General features: G+C 43.7%; 1 protein-coding gene across 5 annotated transcripts in view; it reads left to right on the top strand.

Moving 5' to 3' along the window:
• LOC135108369 (glutamate-gated chloride channel-like) overlaps window positions 1–21,898 on the top strand; it is a 45,086-nt gene extending 23,188 nt beyond the window's left edge. The window contains exons 7-12 of one of the 5 annotated variants that reach the window (XM_064019298.1): window positions 737–819; window positions 5,429–5,563; window positions 16,770–16,999; window positions 18,196–18,408; window positions 19,202–19,279; window positions 20,580–21,898. In XM_064019298.1, coding sequence (XP_063875368.1) covers window positions 737–819; window positions 5,429–5,563; window positions 16,770–16,999; window positions 18,196–18,408; window positions 19,202–19,279; window positions 20,580–20,819 — 979 coding nt within the window. In that variant the 3' untranslated portion in view covers window positions 20,820–21,898. Of the gene's footprint in view, window positions 1–736; window positions 820–5,428; window positions 5,564–16,484; window positions 16,715–16,769; window positions 17,000–18,195; window positions 18,409–19,201; window positions 19,280–20,579 lie in introns of all 5 variants that reach the window. The other 4 variants (XM_064019299.1, XM_064019297.1, XM_064019301.1 and 1 more) reach the window with 4 other exon arrangements.
• The last annotated feature ends 2,168 nt before the right edge of the window (window positions 21,899–24,066 follow it).

Genomic DNA, 24,066 nt, shown 5'->3' with positions numbered 1-24,066 from the left:
GAGAGAGAGAGAGAGAGAGAGAGAGAGAGAGAGAGAGAGAGAGAGAGAGAGAGAGAGAGAGAGAGAGAACAAGAGGACGTGAGTGGGAAGAGTCAGGATTTAAGAGGGAGAGGGAGGGAGAGTGAGAGAGGGAGAGGGGAGAGTGAGAGAGGGAGAGGGGAGCGTGAGAGAGGAGAGTGACAGAGGCAGGATTGGAGAGGCGCTGAAAAAGAGTGAGAGTGTGGAGAGGAGAAATGGGACGACGGAGTGAGGTGTGTGTGTGTGTGTGTGTGTGTGTGTGTGTGTGTGTGTGTGTGTGTGTGTGTGTGTGTGTGTGTGTGTGTGTGTGTGTGTGTGGGTGTAATAAGGACGTAATTAAATTAAGAGAGAGAGAGAGAGAGAGAGAGAGAGAGAGAGAGAGAGAGAGAGAGAGAGAGAGAGAGAGAGAGAGAGAGAGAGAGAGAGAGAGAGAGAGAGAGAGAGAGAGAGAGAATTAAAAGCAAACAAAACCAGTCAGCATGAAATAACAAACGAAAAAAAAAGTTACCCTCCTCCTAGAAAAAAAAATTACCCCTTAAAATAAACAAAGAAAACGGGAAGTGAAAAAGCAAAAAGTGAAAAAAAAGGTGTGATTCCAAAAAAAGAGAATAAAAGAAGCAGTTGAGTACAAGGACGTGATAGAGGAGGAGGAGTAGGAAGAGGAAGAGAAGGAGGAAGAGAGGCGACTTGCTCCCTTATCTCTGTGTTCCTCCCTCAGGATCTCCCTCACCCTCTCCTGCCCGATGAACCTCAAGTTGTTCCCCCTCGACCGTCAGCAGTGTCAGCTCCTCATGGCTTCCTGTGAGTACCTCCTGACACCTCTCTCTCTCTCTCTCTCTCTCTCTCTCTCTCTCTCTCTCTCTCTCTCTCTCTCTCTCTCTCTCTCTCTCTCTCTCTCTCTCGCACACTTGTTTGGGGCACATTCCTTTGAACACCTGCAGAGACAAAGACACACACACACACACACACACACACACACACACACACACACACACACACACACACACACACACACACACACACACACACACACACACACACACACACCTGAGAACATCTGTGCTCACATTCCTTTGAACATCTGTGCACACACACACACACACACACACACACACACACACACACACACACACACACGTACGTATATACAAGGTTTACAAGCACGCATTAGCCTGTAAGAATGTCAGCGTAGAAAATAAATAAGCAAATAACGAAAGTCAATGAATAAGTGAAGCGAAAGACAAAAACCTTCACACGTGATTGGCTGAGAAAGTAAATAAAAAGAAAAGAAAGAACGCTTCTTATTGGTTCGTTTTCCGAGCAATGAGTTACTGGACGGTGTGTGTGTGTGTGTGTGTGTGTGTGTGTGTGTGTGTGTGTGTGTGTGTGTGTGTGTGTGTGTGTGTGAGTGAAGATTACCCAAGGAAGAGGACTTGCAAACAAAACGTACAGCGTGGTCCTTAAAATCTGAGTGGCGCGTTTCTTAAGTAAATGTGGCGGACGTAGAAAATTACTTGCTTTACGCCATTAGCACCGCATTTGTTTTTTGCTTAACTTGAGGTAACAGAGCTTAAACTAATCCAGCCTAATACAGCCGACACTGCCACATGAAACCTCCTCACCGATTCCCTAACTGAAAACAATAAAAAGTTTCGTATGCCATATTGACACGAGCAAAATTCTGTCATTCTTGTAATATCAATACCACTAAAATTCCTCGAGAGCTCCGCAATGAAGAAAGAAAGAAAAAAAAAAGAAAGCTTCGTTGCCAATAGTCGTACAGATGATTCCTTACCACGGTGAACATACTAAAAGAAAAAAAAAATCTTGCCATTCAATTAATCTCTTACACGATATCACGCAAATAACCTCCAAGTCTTCCTTTTTCCAAACAATTTACGTACTCCTAACTCCTAATACTGATCCACCTCTCTGGGGCCGCAGGTTTCTGAATGAGCCGCGCTGCTGAATAGTTTATGAATTCATCTCCGCCTGATCCACTTACTCGCAGCTTACAGAAAGTGGGTCGCTTCTTGCCGACGGTAGAATGGCCGGGAGCAGCTAACAGCTTCTACCACGCGTGTGACTTCAACAGCACTTCATCCGCTGCGTCACCACTAATGCAAACTGTCGATGCTCTTAGAGGCGAGGATGTAAAAAAAAAAAAAAATCAGAAACAACAAGTAATCTGAGACAGGAGAGAGCAGATGGAGAAAGGAGGAGGAGGAGGAGGAGGAGGAGGAGGAGGAGGAGGAGGAGGAGGAGGAGGAAGCTCCTGCTGCTGCTTGGGCGGGCAGGAGGGGCGTAGGACGGGAGAGGGAGAGAAAGGCAGAGGGTTTTAGGAAGAGGGAGATTAAGTTTACGGTCCAGAAGCGCCCGCCATGGAGCTGGTCGGTGTATATTTGGCATTGTGTGTGTGTGTGTGTGTGTGTGTGTGTGTGTGTGTGTGTGTGTGTGTGTGTGTGTGTGTGGTTTCTTTCAAGCAGCTTCCGGTGAAGTGGCGCGAAAAACAGAGGGAGGGGGGAAGAAAGAATCCTCCGTTGTGTGTCATGAAAACAGTAATGACATGCTATTGATCCTCGATGCTGAGTCGGGGGCGTTGCTGGGATCCGCCGACATCCAGGGGCTTAGCTTGAGGCTGCTGGGGGACCGCTGGCTAGGGGGCGACGGGGTATTGTTCAGTGAGAGGAGGGGGGAAAAAAAAATAATGCGCTTGGTGAGGTAAATGCATCAACCTGGTGCTGTAAGGAGGCAGGCTGGAGTAAGGAGAGGAGGTGGAAGAAGTGGGGAGAGGAAACGAGGTGAGGGAGGGGTGAAGTGGAGGTGACAGGAGTGAAAAAGGAAGGGAAGGAAAAGGGAAGCGAGAGGAAAAAGGAAATTATTGAATGAGAGAGAAAGGGAAAAAAAAGTAAAAAAGGAAAAGAGGAAAACGGGAAGAGTGAAAGGAAGTGAAAGGAAGACAATGGCTGGAGTGAGGGGAAGAGAAAGAAAAGAAACGGGGAAAAGGAAGGAAATTCAGACATAAGGGAAGAATGAAATCGAGTGAGGTGCGCGAAATGGAAGGAAAGAAAGGAAACGAGAGGAAAAAGGAACAAGAGTAATACATACGGGCACCTGCAAGGGTTTAGGTGTTCTATAAGCAGAACATTCCCTTCAACTGCATGCGCTATTTGCAGGCGGCTCATGCAGGGATCAGTGCAGGTGGGACCCCGTGAGGACACTTAAAGCAAATCGGGTGCGCTATTTTTTTCCACATGGATGGACATACGGAAGTGCACCCAACACACTGCAGGTATCGACCACGCCGACGCCCGAAACAATATGAAACATCGAGCGAAGACACAGCGCATACGAGTATAGATGTGTCATTACCAGCGTGTGCGTCTGTTGGTTTTCGCTCATTTTCGTTTCTATCGATCATAACGGAGGTGATAATCTCCTCACTGACTTAACGTACTGCCCAAACTCCTGGAAAATCTGCAAATGTAAAAGAAAAATGTACGGAAATAATCTGAGAAAAGTATCGATTTTAGACAATGTCCTCTGAGAGAGAGAGAGAGAGAGAGAGAGAGAGAGAGAGAGAGAGAGAGAGAGAGAGAGAGAGAGAGAGAGAGAGAGAGAGAGAGAGAGAGAGAGAGAGAGAGAGAGAGAGAGAGAGAGAGAGAATGGAGGGTCACGGTGCCTGCCTCTCCTCCCTCCCTCGTCAGCGGATGTCACCTGCGCGGACTGGTTGTGCACCTGTGAACACCTGCGATGGCGAGAAAGCCGATCTGTTGCACGTCTCGTTAATTGGTTCTGTTAATCACCTTTGCCAACACTCGCTCCCGCCACGCCCTGTTTCCTGAACTGTTTCTGACCTTCACTTCCTCGTGCTTTCCTGCTTTCCTCTTGTCCATTTTTCTCCAGGACAAAGGAAGGGCCTGGCCAAGGGAAACACAACGAATGTGACACAACAGAGGCACGCTTGACGCACTCCTAACTAAAGGATGTTAGAGGCAATTGTGTGCAATTGCTTCAAGTAATATTTTTCTTACGTGTCAAGGAGGCAGGCTAAGGGCAAACAGAAAGGAAAAAAAAAGACAAGAAAAAAGTAAAAAAAAAAAAAAAGCCTGTTTATGGTGCTGCTCTCAAAAAGTCAGCCAATTCAACTTTTGAGAGCCTGATTTTGAAAAATTTAAAGTCGTACGCAGGAGAAAAAAAACACACAAAAATTCGAGTTTACCAGTAAAACGAATTAATAAGGTGGACAGAAAAGGAGTGAGAATAAGAATAAAGTCCTGTGCAGCAAGGCTGCGCGAGATGAGGGGAAGGCGTGCAGTCAGCAAGTTCAGAAGAGCTGTAACCATCGATGTCGCGAACTCCCGTGAATTTCATGTCTGCGAATCGAGAGGAAATTTATGAGACAAATGAACTGCTTTATGTTAACAGCTCTGAAAAGACCAAGGAGAATACGGGGATGTGATAAGTGGAGGTCGGTGTCTGATACTTTGAAACATTCCATAAAATATGACACCATTTCTTTCGGCAACTGTACGTGGGCTGCGTGAAAACTCATCGCCTGGAAAATGTGCCAGTGTATGTATGCATGCTTGTTTGCATTTACATATTAGTATACATACACAAAATATTGTCATGGCGTTATCAATGTTGTTATTTGAATGGTTCATTTGATTAACATTGATTTCTGAAACACACACACACACACACACACACACACACACACACACACACACACACACACACACACACACACACACACACACACACACACACACACACTACAATCAACCCTCTCTCTCTCTCTCTCTCTCTCTCTCTCTCTCTCTCTCTCTCTCTCTCTCTCTCTCTCTCTCTCTCTCTCTCTCTCTCTCTCTCTCTCTCTCTCTCTAGGGATTTGGCGTATTTTCGGGCAAACTTTACGTCCTGTCTATTGTCTGTCGGTTTTGCTGTCCCTCCGTCTGGTGCTGTCCGTCTGTCTGTTCATATGTGTCCACGTCTGTCTGTCTGCATGTCAGCCAGTCAGTCTTTGCGTCTCTTTCTGTTCTTCAAGCTTTAATTTTCAACTTTTCCTTGCCTCCTTTCTTATTCGTGTTCATTTCTCCTCCTCTCTCCCTTCCTTACCCTCCTCATCCTTCCCGCCACTTCTCCCCGTGTTCCTTCATCCATACTTTTCCTTCGCATTCCTTCACGTTATCTCTCATTCCGCTTTTTCCGTTCCACATCCCTCTCCCAACCCTCTGCCCCACCCCTGCCTTCGCCATGCACCACTCACACACCGCGCACCTTTCACCTGTACTCTTCATCCTTCTGCCTCATCCCGCCCACCGTGCTTCATAACCCTTCCTTTTTTGTTTACCGCCCGGCCTTCGTCCCCGCCCCTCCTCCCCGCCCCGCCTCCTCCCTCCTGCAGACGGGTGGACCACGGAGGACCTGGTGTTCCTGTGGAAGGACGTGGAGCCCGTCCAGGTGACCAAGAACCTCCACCTGCCTCGCTTCACCCTCGAGAAGTTCATCACGGATTATTGCAACAGCAAGACCAACACGGGTGCGTATGTTGTGTGTGTGTGTGTGTGTGTGTGTGTGTGTGTGTGTGTGTGTGTGTGTGTGTGTGTGTGTGTGTGTGTGTGTGTGTGTGTGTGTGTGTGTGTGTGTGTGTGTGTGTGTGTGTGTGTGTGTGTGTGTGTGTGTGTGTGTGTGTGTGTGTGTGTGTGTGTGTGTGTGTGTTCCTTCCCTTCGTGTGACGCAGCCAACGCAGCAGCACCAGCACCAGAGGAAGGAAACACCTACATAATATTTCAATGTTTTGCTTCACCTGTCAATTATTGACACATCGATGCAATGACTCATAATTTACTCCATTTTGATTATCATTATTGTTATTATTATTATTATTATTATTATTATTATTATTATTATTATTATTATTATTATTATTATTATTATTATTATTATTATCCTCTAATTTCTATCCTTTTTAAATTAATGCAATTATATTTTTTGCTTCATGTTTTCTTTCAGGCAATATCTTATGTTGCGCCGCTGGCCTCAGGAATGTCCAACATTATATATATATATATATATATATATATATATATATATATATATATATATATATATATATATATATATATATATATATATATATATATATATATATATATATATATATATATATATATATATATATATATATATATCTATCTATCTATCTATCTATCTATATATATATATATATATATATATATATATATATATATATATATATATATATATATATATATATATATATATATATATATATATATATATATATATACAGTATACCTTAAAAATCACTACAGGTAGACTACCGAAACTAGGAAATTAAAGAAAACGGGTTAAGCAAAACCGCAAGACGCAATGAAGTACCGCTTCTGAACACGAGAACCAGTATTTTGACATGCTTTAAAATCTAATAACAGAGTTTCCAAAGGCCACAGGAATTATTAGCCGGGTTCTCATGGATGCTTTTCTTCATGATATGCATGATCGCTATAAAACTACCAATAAAATCAAGAAAACACAAAAGATAACCACACAAACTTCCATAAGAGCACTTCAAAAATAGTCGAGATAGGACGTGGCGTATTTGAGAATGCGGTTCCATGATTCTACACTTAGGCATCAGTTTTCAGTGCCCGGACAGTACATAGAGCCTTTTAAAAAACAAGCCCGCGTGGCCCCTGTGCCGCAGCCGCCAGGGTATGCATAGCGTGGTGGCGGACAGACAAGCAAACACACAGGCCAAGCGTGTTCCGTCACGGCCATCACTTTTTAGAGTGTGTGTGTGTGTGTGTGTGTGTGTGTGTGTGTGTGTGTGTGTGTGTGTGTGTGTGTGTGTGTGTGTGTGTGTGTGTGTGTGTGTGTGTGTGAGAGAGAGAGAGAGAGAGAGAGAGAGAGAGAGAGAGAGAGAGAGAGAGAGAGAGAGAGAGAGAGAGAGAGAGACCCACTAACGTTAAAGAAGATGCAAGAAAATTCCGAAGCCACATTGACTTGAGGGAAACTAATCCAAGACGTTCATGTTTCAAGGGCAAGGCATCATGAGAAGCCATCAGATCTCATTTCTTCAATCTTTCTTTTTATCACAAGTATAATTTTTTTATAGTCTCTTTTGTCACAGGAATCTTTTGGTTTTGTTTGCTCTCTTTCTCTCTTTTACCGAATTCTGGGTAAACGTTGGCCTTGAAAGTCTAGACATTTCTCCACGTGGCTGTTGATGTTGAAGAAGGAGTCAAAGACCCATGATGGCTGGAAAAGGACAGTTTGTTTAGATAGCTTTGTTGAAATGTCAGTGACGAGGCATCCAGATACTCAGGCATTCAAAATAGAAACAGGAATCTCGTCAGTATTGCGCATGATTCAGTCTGTTAACCCGCCGTATTGGTTTGTCATGCACACACAGCCTTGGAGTGACGTTAACAGAAACTGGCTTCACTGGAACAGGCCGCGTCGAGCCGAGCCGGGCCGCGCCGTCACCACTCTCATTCCCACATTTGGACTCATGCCAAGAGTCAAGAGGAAATGAGGAAAAACGACCGCTTACTGCCACTCAATAAAGGAAAAAAGAACAAACAAAAGGGGGAAGTAAAAGTGATGATTCAATTTGAATTTCTGATGCGATTTGAACCTCCCTCTTTTGAAGGCGAGGTGTGAAAAAATCATCGCAAAAATAAAGCTCCATTATCGCGAAGGTCAATGTGAACAGTGGCGACGTGTTTAAAGCGACGCGCCGCACAGCACAGCAAGGCCTGTGGCAATAATGTACGCTGAGGTCAGGTCTTTGCTGGCGCTGATATCGGGATCTCTCTCTCTCTCTCTCTCTCTCTCTCTCTCTCTCTCTCTCTCTCTCTCTCTCTCTCTCTCTCTCTCTCTCTCCAAGGAATGCAAGTAACGGTACCTTTCGGCTGGCGATGAAAATGTGCAATCCCTGTTAATTACTGCTACTACTACTACTACTACTACTACTACAATTAGTACTCTTACTGCTACTACTATTACTATTACTAGTTACTATTACTACTATTGCAACCGGAAGGATTATCCCTTTCGGCAGCAAACGTCTGGCCTTCTCAACTTCAAAAGCGAACTTTTTTTCATATCCAAACGAGTTGGTAAAATAAAAAAGCTTGATTTTTTCTTATTCCCAATGCTGGGTTCGTTTTTCCTTCCCTGGACGGAGTCGAATTGGAACTTTTTTTTAATCTATGTTTTTCAAGCTAATAATAACAGCAAAGCAAGAAGACTAAATCAATAGAGCAAACCCAACATTCAGTTCTTGCCAGCATCATGAAATATTTAGCGCAAGAGAAACGCGAGAAGCAGACGACCTGGTTTAAATAATTAGGTTGTTATTATAATTATGTTGTTGTTCTATTTATGTATTTCAGATATGTGCGTTATATTTTTTTCATTTACCTGTAAAACTGCTAACGTTTTCACTACATCAAAATTTAATAAGTGCTAACGAGATAGTGATAACGGTGGTGGTAACGATGATACTACTACTACTACTACTACTACTGCTAATGATAATAATAATAATAATAATAATAATAATAATAATAATAATAATAATAATAATAATAATAATAATAATAATAATAATAATAATAATAGTAATAATGAAAGCTACAGCCTATTTTAATCTTATTGTTTTCCTTTTAATACAAACCTTTAATTTAATTTATATGCAATAATTTTTCTTTATTTCTCCCCCTCAGAGCAGGACACCGACCTTACTAATACTATTTTTCTTCCTTGACGGAGGGAGGGAGGGAGGGAGGCAGGGGAAGGGAGGAGAAGAGGAGGGATAAAGGAAGGGAAAAGGAGGGAGAGAGAAAGGAAAATGGACCAGTAAGGGAAGAAGAGAAAGGAAAGGATTGAAAAGAAAAAGAGGGGAGGGTGAAGGGAGGGAAGGGATTGGATAGGAAAGGGTAAGCAGTAAAAGAAGGGGATTAAAACACATAAGCAGCTTGTTTTTATTAGTTTCTGGCAGCAAAACATGTGGGACAAGCTTTTACGTTCACTGACTTGTACATGACTAATTACCTTCCTTGCCAGTTTTCAGGTTTTACTTACCAATGATGTTCCTGGAGTGTAGCTACTGAACTCTCTCTCTCTCTCTCTCTCTCTCTCTCTCTCTCTCTCTCTCTCTCTCTCTCTCTCTCTCTCTCTCTCTCTCTCTCTCTCTCTCTCTCTCTCTCTCTCTCTCTCTCTCTCTCTCTCTCTCACACACACACACACACACACACACACACACACACACACACACACACACACACACACACACACACACACACACACACACACACACACACACACACACACACACACACACACACACACACACACACCGCTCCTTAACCCTTTTTCTGCTGTACTCATCCTTTTCAACATTCAGAGCATCGTAGAAAAAAAAAACAATGGATGAACACACACACACACACACAAAAGAATAGGTTTTCTTATTTATTTTCTTATCTTTTATCTTGGGAACTATTTAAGACACTGTAATACAAACTGTAATACGAAACTCAATGTCTGAAATTTAAGTAAGCTATTATGAAAAAAAAGAGACTGTTGAGCAGTAAAAGAGTTAAGTCAGTGGCAAAGGGCAAAGTCTTAAGCTCCAACATGGCAGGGTGAGGGTCACTTCACTGAGTGTTTTAAGCAGTTACTCTCCTCCCCGAGCAAGTGGACGGGGCGTGTGGCGCGTGACAGGTCAGCAGTCTCAGCCATAGATCGAACTGTATGGGCTCTTAAGTTCTCACGAGGAGGGTAAAAGCTAGGTGTCACTAGTGTAGCACGTGACACACACACACACACACACACACAGTCCTTCATTTATCAAGAAGATTAAACGAAATCCATAATCATCCTCATTTCATAGTCTCTCTCTCTCTCTCTCTCTCTCTCTCTCTCTCTCTCTCTCTCTCTCTCTCTCTCTCTCTCTCTCTCTCTCTCTCTCAATGGTGGTGCTGGTTCTTTAGCTTTTTCCATATCTACGTCTTTTTTTTATACCTCGTTAGTGTGTGTGTGTGTGTGTGTGTGTGTGTGTGTGTGTGTGTGTGTGTGTGTGTGTGTGTGTGTGTGTGTGTGTGTGTGTGTGAGGACGCGCGGGCCTTTTCTTTTTCTTGAGTGTGGAAGTGATGAAGAAGGGATTTTAAGATTCTCTCTCTCTCTCTCTCTCTCTCTCTCTCTCTCTCTCTCTCTCTCTCTCTCTCTCTCTCTCTCTCTCTGTTTTTGCCTACAATTCTGCTGCATTGCTTCTTGTTTTCCATTTTTGTTTCCTTTCTTGTCTCATTTTTTTCTTTCTTCCATTATCATATTTCTTTCTTGCCTTCCTTTATATTTTTTGGCTAATGTTTTTTTTTTCTTTTTGTCACCTCATCCTTTCTTTCTTTTCTCATTTCCAAGTTCCTTTCAGCATTTTTTTTTCTGTCTGTTCATGTCTGTTTGTTTGTCTGTCTCTATCTATTTATCTTCTCTTTCCTTCTCTCTATTCGCATCACATTTATTTTTTTTCTATCCCCTCTCTCTCTCTCTCTCTCTCTCTCTCTCTCTCTCTCTCTCTCTCTCTCTCTCTCTCTCTCTCTCTCTCTCTCTTCGTTATGCTCTAATGCTCGGTTTCAAGAAATGTTTGCGAAATTCTTGTGTCCTCTACCTTCTTCCTTCCCTCTTCTCGCTTTCCTCTCACATTTCCTCCTTCCCTCTTCCCCTGCCTTCCTCTCTTTACCCTAATCAGACTTTCCCTCCGGAGTCCCTCCATTGCCATGCTCCATTTCTCCTTTCCATTTCCTAGCTCTTTCCCACGCTTCATCAGAAGAGGTGAGAAAAGAGAAAAAGAGAGGAATACAAAACTCTGCAAAGAAAGCATAAATGAACATGAACTCCCAAAGGAAAAAAGTATATATACCGTACTTGCTGGTGTACAGAGCGCTCCCGTATCTTCTATTTATCTTATTTGTTTACTTGTTTTTTTTTTTAAATACTAATAATAAAAGGAACCGGACAAGAGGAATATGCAAGGTGATGGTAAATAATAAACTAATTGGCGTTCACTGAAAGATAAGACAAGAAAACACGGAAAGTTAAAATATAACATTCCTTTTCGATATAAGAAGAAAAAAAAAAAATACGCAAAGAAAACGTAGAAATTTAACTCATGACTTTTCGTTTCATAAATAAATAAAAAGATTCATAGATAAATAAATACCCGGATATAAGGACAGACGAAAACGGAAAAAATAAACTGTGTAAACTCTGTTCATCCCTTTTAACTTGTGCGGTTATTAGGAAAGAAAAAAAGAACAAAAAAAAAGAAAAATGGCGTTTGCTCACAGCACTTCTTATCCCTAACATCATCCCCTAAGCGCGAGGTAACCATGCTGGCGATAAGGACGAGGACATTACGAGGCCAAACCACTGGTATTGTGTGCGCTGACCTTCGACACCCAGCGCATTACTGACACCAAAGCACAGTTCCTTGTTTATACTGATTTGTGGGCGAGGAAGAAGATCGTAACACGGCCCACAAAAAGTAACAACGATACATGAGCTTCAGAATTAAGTTAACGTGAGATATCAAAATGTGAAGACCTTAGATTTAGCTATTGAAATAACACGAAAAAGGACGTAAGAGTAAAGTTTGTATCATAAACGCAAGAAGTAATAATACCACTTTGGCTTCAGAATTATTAAGACACAGGAAATATAAAAATGTTGAGAATCGAGATTTAGTAACACGAAAAAGGTTATAGAGCTTTTTGTTTTCCTACCAAATTCGTGGGCAAGTAAAGTTTGTATCCTAAAACGGCACACAAAAAAGTAATAACGCTACTTGACCTTCAGAATTAAGTAAACGTGAAGTATCAGAATGAGACCTTAGATTTACTTATTCAAATAACACGAAACGGGACATAGGAGCTCCTTGTTTCCTTGCCAGATTCGTGGGCAGGGGAATAAGTTTGCATTCTAACACTGCACGCAAAAAGTAATAACACTAATGGAGCTTAAAAAAAAAAAAATGAAGTACCGAAATATAAAGAGTTTAGATTTAGTAGACATTCAGAAATGATATACGAGTTTCTTGTTTATAACCAAAGTCGTAGGCACGGAAGATTTTTTTTTTTTCGTAACACGGCACGCACATTCGTAAGCAATAACGCCGAATTGAGCCTCAGAATGAACTAACAAGAAATATAAAAAAAAATGTGGACAGCTTAGATATAAGTAATCAAGGAACACGAAGCTAACTCATATAAACAATGCATGTATGAAGTATTAACATTACTTGAGCTGTGTAAGTACTGGCACTGAAGCTCTGGCACCAGTTGAGCTTGACAGTTAAGTAAAGTGAAATATAAAAAAAAACATGCGAAAAAATTATGCATTCAAATATTCCACTAAGACGTGAGGTAAGCAAAGCACGTATCAAGTACACACTAACTTTACCTGAGTTTTACGATAAGCTGAGAAACACAAAATGCTAAAACGAAATGAGAAGAGTGTACACATTTTTAAGGGAAAAACCTACCTTCTGACCGTTAAAATGTTATGTAGCACAAAATATGGAAAAAAGAAAAAACCCACGGATCTTAAATATTTGCGCATTCAAGGAAGAAAAACAAGAACTATCAAGATATATTAAGAAGTACGAAACATAAGAAAGGAATGTGAAAAGCTTACACACAACCACATTTCAGGCAAGAAAGTAGCTCCTAACCCTGGAAATATATTGAACAGCACAAAGTATTACGAGAAATGTTGGGCGCTAACACATTTTGACATTCAAGGCAATAAAAGTAAGTAATGTTTCATGGGCGTCGTTTGGTGAAACATGGCTGCCGGGGAAAAAACGACGAGGCGGGCGATAAAGTCGTTTCTTTTGATCTACGCCGTGTTTCTTCCTGCGTCTTCCTGTCGGGTAACTTCTGAGGCGATGAATGACTAAACTGTTTTCTCAGCACACACTCTTGCTTCGGTATTCTTGTGCTGCGCTGTGAGCCTCTGTGGCGGTAGTTTCTGGTTAAGCCGTCGCCCTTGCTTTCAGGTTAGTAAGACTGCCTGTAATGTAGCGTAGTACTGCTTGAAGTTCCTCAGAGTTTTTTTTCAACATTTCAAAGGTTGGCATTTTCCCCGTTGAAAAGTCTCTTCATAGCGCAGTGCGTAGTGTATCTTTCCCCCCCTCCCCCCATTTAATTATTTTTTTTATTTTGCTTGGTTACTAACGTTGCTTATTACAGCATTAAAGTACGTGCACTATCATATATAGTGTAAAGTGGTAGTATACAGTACATTATTGCTGCATAAAGTTAAGGTATAAGCTAATAAAGAACAGTACAGGGACTACTACTTACCGCTTCCGTAATTTCCTAATGCTCTTATAAAATTTATATGCTATAGCGCAGTGTAGTATAAAGATAAGATACGATACAATGCAGAGTTAAGAAAAGTGTACGGTAAAGTAGTACAAACACAGTATGAAGTAGAGGACATAGTATAGTGAAAACCTTGAACGTATAGAAGACTGCCAACAGTGAGTCCAAAGCACCGATAGTCCCCAGTATAGACCGGTTTACAGTATACGGTCATGTCTAAATTTCCTTTAAGCCTATAACGTCGTTAAAAAAAAAGCTGATGATCTGGAAGGACCACCTGGAAATAGGCTACATTATGTAATTTCCTGGACAGATGTTAGATTTATTTATTATTTATTCATTTCTTATTTTTTAATACTAAGGACACCATCCAACGTGATAGATTAATTAATTCCGGGCTTCCACGTGAAGATTCTCGCCCTCTCTTCTGCTTGTACTGTGTATCTGAGTTCTTACCATTCTATCCATTAAGTAAAACTGGTGGCAGCAGTAGGATAGGAAGGCTACCTCTAACAAACAGTTAATGAGAGCAGTACATTTACAAGACAGGACGAAAGACTGTCTCTGCACGGAAACCAGAGTGAGGGCTAGTCGCAAAGCCCTGCCAGCAGATGTTTACATAGGTCAACATTGAATTGTAGATTATAAATGTTGTTACCTCTATATAGTAACAACACATGAAATCAATGTACAAAGGGAGAGTATTAGAAGACCAATTACTGCAGTGGTGTTTTGATTATTTATGGTAAAAAAAAAAGAAGAAAAAAAAAAACTGATTATAATGTGTGGGGCTTGTTTCGTTGCGTTCTTCATTTGATTAAATTTCGACACTGCAATAACACTGTGGTGTTAATAAATGAGAAATAATGTTTTCATACTCTGCACGTGATAACTGTTGCCACACCTCCCTAACCGTGAACAGTATGAAAAAAAAAATAAAAGAATGAATAAATGGTGAATAAATAAATAAATAAATAAATAAATAAATAAATAAATAAATAATTCCTGAAGCTAAAATCCAAGAGCGAAATTCATAGATAATACAATAATACACAAAACTAGGCTTACTTATAAAACTCCTTTTCATATGAATATGTATATTTACTAAAAGAAACTAGTATGTATTTTTTAGAGTGCTTGCAGCGATTGCCTTTCTGTGAGTGATGGTGGCAGCGGTGATACAGGTTCATATGCTACAAATAGTGAAAATTGTGAGCCCATGCGAGACGAGGAGGGAGTGAGTGGATTCTGATGAAGTGATGTAAACTTACTGACTGGTACTCACCATGTCGATGTTCAGGCCAACAGAACACACGAGACTGGTTTCCTTCTCCTATCAGCTTGGTCAGCACTTAAAGAAAATAAGAAATATAGAATCAGTGCTCATGAAAATAAGAAAAAAAAAAAAAATAAATAAATAAAAATGGTATCGTGTATTGAAAAATGATTTTACCCAATTAAACAGATTTCAAGTTAAATGTTATAAATAATAAGAAAACTTACATAAGCGAAGAAAGCAAGGAAGCTAAAAGAAGATAAGTAAATAAAAATAATAAATTAATGAATAAAAACATAATACGTTAAAGATTTAATGCAGAGTTAACTGACTACAAGGAAGAATGAAATGCATAAACATATAGAAAATAATTCTTAAGCTAAAGCACAAGCAGAAACAAATTAATGAATGTTTAAATAAGCAAGTCTCTCAGGCGAATTATTTAACATACTGAGATAAATAATATGAAACTAGCAGGAAAGCAAAACATAAATAAATTAATGACTGACTAAATACATCCCGCTCTTTTTACAACTTTTGAATATATTTCTCAACCAAGAGTCCTAAGCAACTATCAGACTATTTCTCTCTCTCTCTCTCTCTCTCTCTCTCTCTCTCTCTCTCTCTCTCTCTCTCTCTCTCTCTCTTTTGCAGCGACCAACGAAACCCTTTAATATAGGGCGAAAAGCGACTGTAGGTCTGTCACACACGGCCGGTGAACTTGGACAAGGCTTTGAGGTTAGGGTGAGAAGACAACCCTCGAGGGAATACTTTTCTTTATTCATATTACAAGCAGCGGGTCAAGGCTAGGAGAGAAAGCCGATATGACTGTGTGTGTGTGTGTGTGTGTGTGTGTGTGTGTGTGTGTGTGTGTGTGAGAGAGAGAGAGAGAGAGAGAGAGAGAGAGAGAGAGAGAGAGAGAGAGAGAGAGAGAGGAGAGAGAGAGAGAGAGGAGAGAGAGAGAGAGAGAGAGAGAGAGAGAGAGAGAGAGAGAGAGAGAGAGAGAGAGAGAGAGAGAGAGAGAGAGAGAGAGAGAGAGAGAGAGAGAGGTAACATTAGCAAGTATTCGAACAGTATCTTATCGGCCCATGTGTTGGATGTGCCCTAGTTACCTTTTACAAGTATATAAGAGTATATGAGATTTATCTGGTTCGCTGGGATGGTTTAAGGAAAATAATGAAGTGTCTTGTACATCAGCAAATGCGGTAGTTGCTAATGTTATGTTTAACAGAAAAAAATGCTGTAAAGATTAAGAGGGGATCATAAATGCCTTGTTGTTGTTGTTGTTGTTGTTGTTGTTGCTGGTGCTGATGTCGTGTCATTTTTGGTTGTGATGGTAAATTCAGCATCAGTGTGTGTGTGTGAGAGAGAGAGAGAGAGAGAGAGAGAGAGAGAGAGAGAGAGAGAGAGAGAGAGAGAGAGAGAGAGAGAGAGAGAGAGAGAGAGAGAGAGAGAGAGAGAGAGAGAGAGAGAGAGAGAGAGAGAGAGAGAGAGAGAGAGAGAGCGCTAAGGAAGGGCACACTTCAGACTCGCGTACTTGTGGTCTTCATTTATGAAAGTTACAGTTAACACTTGTTTCTCGTTCACCTGTCGTCCTATGGTTCATATCTCTCCTTCCGCTTCCCCTGTAGATAGTCTTTTTCGTTCACTCTCCATCGTCCTGTCCCCTTTTCTCTCCCAACCACCAGGCCACCAGCCACTCCTCCTCCTCTTCTTCCTCCTGCTCCTCTCGTGACAGGTGGAGGCGCGCCAGTAATCAGTTTCCCGCACAGGTGAATACTCGTGTCTCCTGGTGGCGCTGATCTTCAAGCGCGAGTTCTCGTACTACCTGATCCAGTACTACATCCCGTGCTGCATGTTGGTGATCGTGTCCTGGGTGTCCTTCTGGCTGGACCAGAACGCCGTGCCCGCCCGCGTGGCCCTGGGCGTCACCACCTTGCTTACCATGTCCACCCAGACGTCCTCCATCAACCAGTCGCTGCCGCCAGTGTCCTACACCAAGGTAGCGTGTCCGCCCCCAGGGCCGCATTAGTAACCCCTTGTAACTGTCGGTACAGGTGAATACAGTTGTCTGCGGGTAGACCTGGTCTTCAAGCGCGAGTTCTCGTACTACCTGATCCAGTACTACATCCCGTGCTGCATGCTGGTGATCGTGTCCTGGGTGTCCTTCTGGCTGGACCAGAACGCCGTGCCTGCGCGGGTCTCGCTGGGGGTCACCACCCTCCTGACGATGTCCACGCAGACCTCCAGTATAAACAATACTCTGCCACCGGTGTCCTACACCAAGGTCAATCCGCGAGTGTCTCGGTGTGTCCTGCATCCCGTGGGGCCAGCACGCCCTCGCCCACGCCAAGCCCACGCCCACGCCGCTGCCTGCATGTCTCCCCGCCCTGCCACACCCTGCCTAACCCTCACCCTACCTTGCCGGGCACCAGCTCACCTTTCACCCTCTCCCCGGGGCGCAGCTTGATTGTTGTGTCGCTCGGGTGTCTGAGTGTTGCACTCAGTGTGCGTGTGTGTTTGTGTGTGTCTGTGTGGGTGTGTGTTCCGCATGGGAGTGTTGTGCGCGGCCACTGCTGCTTCAGCCCATGGCCCACGCCTGGCCGGAAGAGTCTGTCAAAATGGTGAGAGAAGAATACATTCTGTCTTCATCCTCCCGTATCTTCCTAAGACCCTTTCATTACGCCTCTCCGCTCGCCGCTCTCTGCGGAACTCCGGGCCTTGACTGCCCGACACAAGGGCGTCTGGTGGCGGCAGTGTGGCGGAGACGCTTCTGCGTCGCCTGCCCGCCGGCCTCTAAAGTCTGTGGCACAAGAGCGTGACACTTCCTCTCCCTGGCTGCCGCCCTTACCAATGCTTCATATGCGGACTGTTTCTCCCTGATGGCGCCTTCCTTCCCCTTCCGCCCCCCGCAGCTTCTAAACGGCATGCCTTCCCAGCTTGTCCCCACCCTCTCCCCGCCAAGGTGCCCCCGGCCACTGCGCAACCCACGACTCTTGGCTGCCTCCTCGCTTTCAGTGTCACGCCCCGCACAGAGGCTGGACCCGAGCGCCATGTGTCAACCTTCTCTCTCTACCCAACAGTTTCGGTGGTGGTGGTGGTGGTGGTGATAGTGTTGTTGATAATGATGATGATAATGATGAGGATGATAAGGATGAGGATGAGGATGAGAATGATAAAAAGGATGATGAGGATGACACGATGTTTACCTGTATGTGTTTGCATGATATGTTGTTAACAAAAATGGAATAGCTTAAGATTACGAATATACCTACATGTGTATACAGATATGTGTGCGTGCGTGTGTTTGTGTGTGCGTGTGTTCGTTTCCCTGGCCATTTGTGTTACTGACACAACGTTTTTCTCGTCGCCTTGCCTCCGGTGGGGCGTGGTGTTATCTTCGCTCTGATGGCCCTCCCCCTCGCCCTCGCCACCGTAATGATGATGGTGGTGGTCGTCATCATGTTCGTGACGGACGTGCAGGCCATCGACGTGTGGACGGGTGTGTGCCTCACCTTTGTGTTCGGCGCGCTGCTTGAGTTCGCGCTCGTCAACTACGCGTCCCGCTCCGACAAGCACCGCGAGAAGCTCAAAGAGAAGCTGAAGGAGCAGAAAAAGCAGTGGGAGATGGAGCACGCGGCGGCGCTGGAGGCGGCGCTGCAGGAGGCCGGCGAGGACGGCCACACCTTCGGCATGGTGGGTGCTGATCATCGTCATCATTATGCTTTTCTTCCTATTGCAGTAATCTCTAGTGCTGCTGCTGTTGCTGTTGCTCTCTCCATAGGAATCTACACACAGTATGAGCAATAATGACCCCTAGCTTATAGCATCCCTCAGCGTGCAGCACCTCCAACACATTTCCCCCTTCTCCCACTTCCTACTCTCTTGCACTCCCCAACAAACCCCTTCATCTTCTGGCAGCCCTTAACGCAACAACCCTCAACTAATAGCACTTTTAGTTCCACAGCACCCGATTCAGCTTACAGCCTCCCTTCTCGTCTCTTTTCTTAATGTGCCGTTTTGTTACTTCTCCCGCCATGTTCACTTACCCTTGTTCCAGTGCTTGTTGCATCACCAGTCCTCCACCCACGCCATGTATTGTCCCTAATCATATCCTTAATAGCCTTCACTTGATCCTAACCAAGCGCGTGTGTATGTGTGGGTGTGTGTGTGCCCTAAGACTGGCGACGCAAGGAGACGCCCATTTTCCAAACCCACCCCAATCTGGCAAATCCTTACCCTACCATTATATCCTTTCCTACTATTTGAAGAGTTGCCTCCTTCTCCTTCCAATACCGTTCCCCTTCCTTCCAACCTTATTATAATACGCAATTTTTTCTCCTACTCCCTCTAACCCTTCCTTCCGCTTCCCCTTCCCTTCACCCCATCCCTCCCCCACTCCTCATCTTACACCGACGGATGGACTGGTCAGGGAGAGTGTGAGACACGGTCAGTAATGTTCTTGTTGTTGCTGTTGTTGTTTCTACAGAGAGTTTCCGTCTTGCCCCGCCAGCCGGCTCCGCCCCCGCGACCCCGGCGGCTGATGGACCTCCTGGTGGCCAAGACGGTGAGTGGCGGACCCGCCCCGCCCCGCCCCGCCCGCCCCGTCCTCCGGGCACCTGTGCACCCGCGCCTCACACTCTGAATCTGATGCGACTTCCACTGCCTTTCTGCGCTGACACTTCCGACACTCTTGGCACTCTTCTGACTATCTTTTCCTTCATTTGTCTGTCTGTACTTCCACACACTGTCCTGGACTCCTCGGCACTGGCCTGGTAGTCCCTCCTGTCACTGGCCTTACAGTCCCTGTCATATCTCTTGGTCTCCTGTCCTTAGGCTTTGTCACTGCCCGTGTTCTTGTTACTACTCATAGAACCCTCACACTGCCATAGAATTTCTGCCCCTGACCTGGCCTTCTGCTCCTGAGCTGACCTTCCGGTCCTTGCCCTCACCCTGCTGTCTCTTCCCTTTTTCCTGTTCTGGCAGTAATGTCACCGTTCTTGCCTCTGGCTCTCCTGACTATGTCAGGCTGACTCTTTAGTTCCTTGAGTCTGATGATCTTGCTGACTCGCTTGACTGGCTCAGAGATCCGCTAACTCCGCCTCAGTAGCTGAGTAGCCGCGCTGCCGAGACACTGCGCCTGAACGGCCTGACTGACGCCGCCGACAGCCTGCTGACAGCCTGGCCGATTCCATAGACCGCCTAACAGCCTTTCGCATGCCGCCCGCTTGTAGATGCGTAGCACGATGAGTGTTTGCATGTGTGTGTGTGTGTGTGTGTGTGTGTGTGTGTGTGTGTGTGTGTGTGTGTGTGTGTGTGTGTGTGTGTGTGTGTGTGTGTGTGAGAGTGAGTGAGTGAGTGGGTGAATGAGTGTGTGAGTGTGTGTGTGTGTGTGTGTGTGTGTGTGTGTGTGTGTGTGTGTGTGTGTGTGTGTGTGTGTGTGTGTGTGTGTGTGTGTGTGTGAGTGAGTGTGTGTGTGTGTGTGAGAGTGAGTGAGTGAGTGAGTGAATGAGTGTGTGTGTGTGTGTGTGTGTGTGTGTGTGTGTGTGTGTGTGTGTGTGTGTGTGTGTGTGTGTGTGTGTGTGTGTGTGTGTGTGTGTGTGTGTTTCCTTAAAGGCAGAGTTGTGCTAGCCGATTTCATCGCCGCATTCCATCGGCAGCGAGCTGTTTGGCTGCGCAGAAAGGAATGAGAAAAGTGCAGGCCACCCCACTGCTGCCACCGCAACAAGGCTGCGGGAAGGACTCGGGCTGTGCCACGGCTGCCATCAGTGTGTGGTTAAAAAGATCTTGAAAATGTTTTTTTCTTTAATCCCCGGAGCTTCACTGAAGCCGCACTAACTAACTTTCTCCTCTCTCTACTCTCTCAGAAGCCCCTCGTGTCCCGCCACAACGGCGGTATGGGTGGGGACAAATCGCGGCCGTGCGAGATCCACCTGGCAGCGCCGCGCCAGAACTGTTGTCGCACCTGGCTGTCCAAGTTCCCGACGCGCAGCAAGCGGATCGACGTCATCTCCCGCATCACCTTCCCCATCGTGTTCGCCTTCTTCAACATGGCCTACTGGAGCACCTACCTCTTCACCGAGGAGGAGGAAGACGGACCCAAGTAGGTGGCATGTGTTATGACGCAAGCGAAGGAAAGGCCAAAATTGGTGAAGATGCTGAAGGGCGGAGACGTGAAGGAAAAGGCGAAGGGGCGAGGTGAAGGGACTGAGGCAGGTGATGAATGTGATGCAGTACGCAGAAAAAAAGTGACTGATGTTGATGGAAGAGGAATCTCAAGGCGGGGACGAAGCAACGTTGTAAGGGAGGACGAGATTGCACCTCAAGATGACGTTTGGTGTGAGCAGTGTGAAAGTAAGTACATAAATTCGTATTCAAGCTGTGAAATTAAGATTAAAGAGGAATTTATAGGAAAAAAAAGCAATCTCAATGACAATGTAAGTTAAAAAAAGAAGGAAAAAAGAGGAGCATTTCATCGAGACGCAAGTATTACGTCACCAGTGCAGCAAATCAAGGCAGCACATCAATCACGTGTTGCAGACTTGAGTTAACGTGGTCATGATACAGAAAAGCCAGATTTAATTTTACCAACTTCTTTTTCCTTCACTAAGACGTGATGACACACAGTCTTGTTATTCCGTTTTCGGTTGATGTTGTTCAGAGTGATACCACTGAAGAAAACGGGGCGTGGGGAACATTTTCTGACGTCACACTCGGATCTTTGTGTCGTCACAGGTCAATATTGTCTTTCGTTACTGTTGTCAGTCGTAACTATAGTAATATTATAACGGTGATGGTGATGCAGTCTGTAACAATAATAGTAATAATAATAATAATAATAATAATAATAATAATAATAATAATAATAATAATAATAATAATATCAGTAAAGAAAAAAATAAATTTCAAAGCAATAATAGTGCATAATAGTTACTATACACGTAGATTAAGACTAGATTATTATTATTATTATTATTATTATTATTATTATTATTATTATTATTATTATTATTACTATTATTATTATCATTGTTATTACCACCATCACCATCATCATCAGTACTAGAGAGCGTGATGAGCAGTGCCAGCGTCCCATGCACTAGGGAGTCCTTAGCATTGATCACCACAGTAATAATATGAATACTCTTCTCTTAACACGTCGAACAATAAACGAAGATGCATAATACTGCTAGTTCTCTCTATACTACATACATTTTCTGCCATGGTCTACTGTCTATACTATTCTATGCATACTTTTCTCCTGTCTCAAAACTCGCTATTACTTGATCTCTCTATTCACTTATACAACTACAAGCTTTCATTCATTTATTTCTTTTTCTCTTCAGCATTCTTCTTCTATGCATTCTCAACATGTCCATTTACAGTCAATTTTTGTCCATTTTCTATTCGTCTTATTTTTCTTTTTTTTCTTTTCTATTCTTGTTTTCTGTAGTATTTAAGTATCTTTTCTACACTTTTTTTTTCTTGTTTCCTAGTTTTACCTACGTATTTTATTATTTTTTTCTTAATTTCTCCTTGACCTTCATTACCAGAAGCCTTTTTTGACCTGATCTAATTATCCCTGTATTCAGTAACGCATTCAGGCCCCTCCACAGTACACACTACACCTATTTTCAACCTTTTTTACGCCTCAATTACCTCGCCCATTTAACCTCTTCACACATTCTTTTGATCTATTTAGGCCTCCCTTTTTTTGCCTACCTATTCATCCACTAATGCACACGAGCCCGCTCTACTGGACCTCCTTCCGCCTCCTTTTTTAAGCTCTTTGGCCGCTGTGTATCTATGTACATAAGCCTGTATAAAAGATTCGATATAGGTAGCGGGTAGCGGGTAGGCACCACCAGGGCCGCTCCTAGTCAGTCATCGCGGCCCTCATGAAGTGCGCACTGCAGCCTTAGACATGAGTAAAAAGATCTTGCCCTTGCTCAGCGTAGAGTGGTGATCTTGTATTAGTGCTGCTATTACTATTACTACTACTGCTACTGCTACTACTACTACAAGTTTAGAATGTATCCATTACGTACATACATACTTCCAGCGAACCAACGAACTCCTCCTCTTCTATTCTGCGCGTTGGATGCTTGGTAGACGAGCGCAGCGGAACTTCAGTGAAATCTTGATGAAATGTGATGATAAGGCAATGTCTAGAGTTCGGGTCACCTTGAGATGCGTTCGTTCAGAAGTGGGGGGGGAAGATCTTTGGCTCGCTAATAGTGGTAGTACGGTTCTCTACACTTCTATGTATGTACTACCTGGGTGTACGAAGATTGTTTGCATCGTCGAATGAGAATGTCACGGGCCTTAAAATCACTCACTGAAATATGCAACGATTGGAAGTGCTACGAGACGGTAAAGACGAAGCGTGTTGGGTGTACTGCGTGTCTATGGTAGAATCTGACAGCAACACGTGATGATTACACTTGTTTGTATCGCATTCAGCCTCATCCAGAGTACGTGCATTATAGTCACGGTCAAAAGTCTGTTAACACGATTCACTCTTTTCCGCGACCTTTACTTTCCCTCGATCTTAAGTCCCTTGATCTGCTGGTAATCTCCCTACCGACAACAGATAGCTTCTAAGGAGATCACGGAGCTTAAAACTGAGAAGAAAAACTATAAGTACCATGGAATGAAGTACGATACGCATGTTACTCGACTTCTGACCGGGATGAAGCGCCGAGAACCGTACCACACCCCCGAAAAAAAAAGAAAAAAAAAAGTATCGTTATGTACCAAACACGACACAAGGAAGGAAGGTACGAGGGAAGTGTGTGGAAAAGTGCACCGTGTCTTGAAGCGTTTGTTTTCTTGCACTGCTCCCGCGGTGTTGTGGTGAAGGAAGCGTGATGAGATGGTTTGCCTTACCGCTGTGTTGTGTCGTGGTTATCGCAGCGTTACGAACAAAAAAAAATCAACAGCACAAACGTACGTGATTTATAACGATACTTTTTTTTTTTTTCCGGGAGAGAGTTGATAACCTTTTTATGACAACAACACTAACACCACTGTGACAAATTCCATCTCACCATCACTAGCCATCACTCCTGTCACCACCACATGTAACACCACTTATGTCACCACAACATATCATTACAAACACCACCATTACTACGCTGACACTATCACCACCGCCACCACCTAACATTAACACCACATCCAGCGAACGATATACTTTACACTTACACCCACGCCATCACCATCATCAACACTATAATCCCACCACTAACACCATCACTAACTATCACTACCACACTAACCACACAATGACCAAATTCACACAATAACAGCCACGAAGAATAATAAACACATGATCACCCCGCAAACACACAC

This window comes from Scylla paramamosain, chromosome 17, assembly GCF_035594125.1.
Source record: "Scylla paramamosain isolate STU-SP2022 chromosome 17, ASM3559412v1, whole genome shotgun sequence".
NCBI classification, from domain to species: domain Eukaryota; kingdom Metazoa; phylum Arthropoda; class Malacostraca; order Decapoda; family Portunidae; genus Scylla; species Scylla paramamosain.
This window is presented reverse-complemented; position numbering and strand designations above follow the sequence as displayed.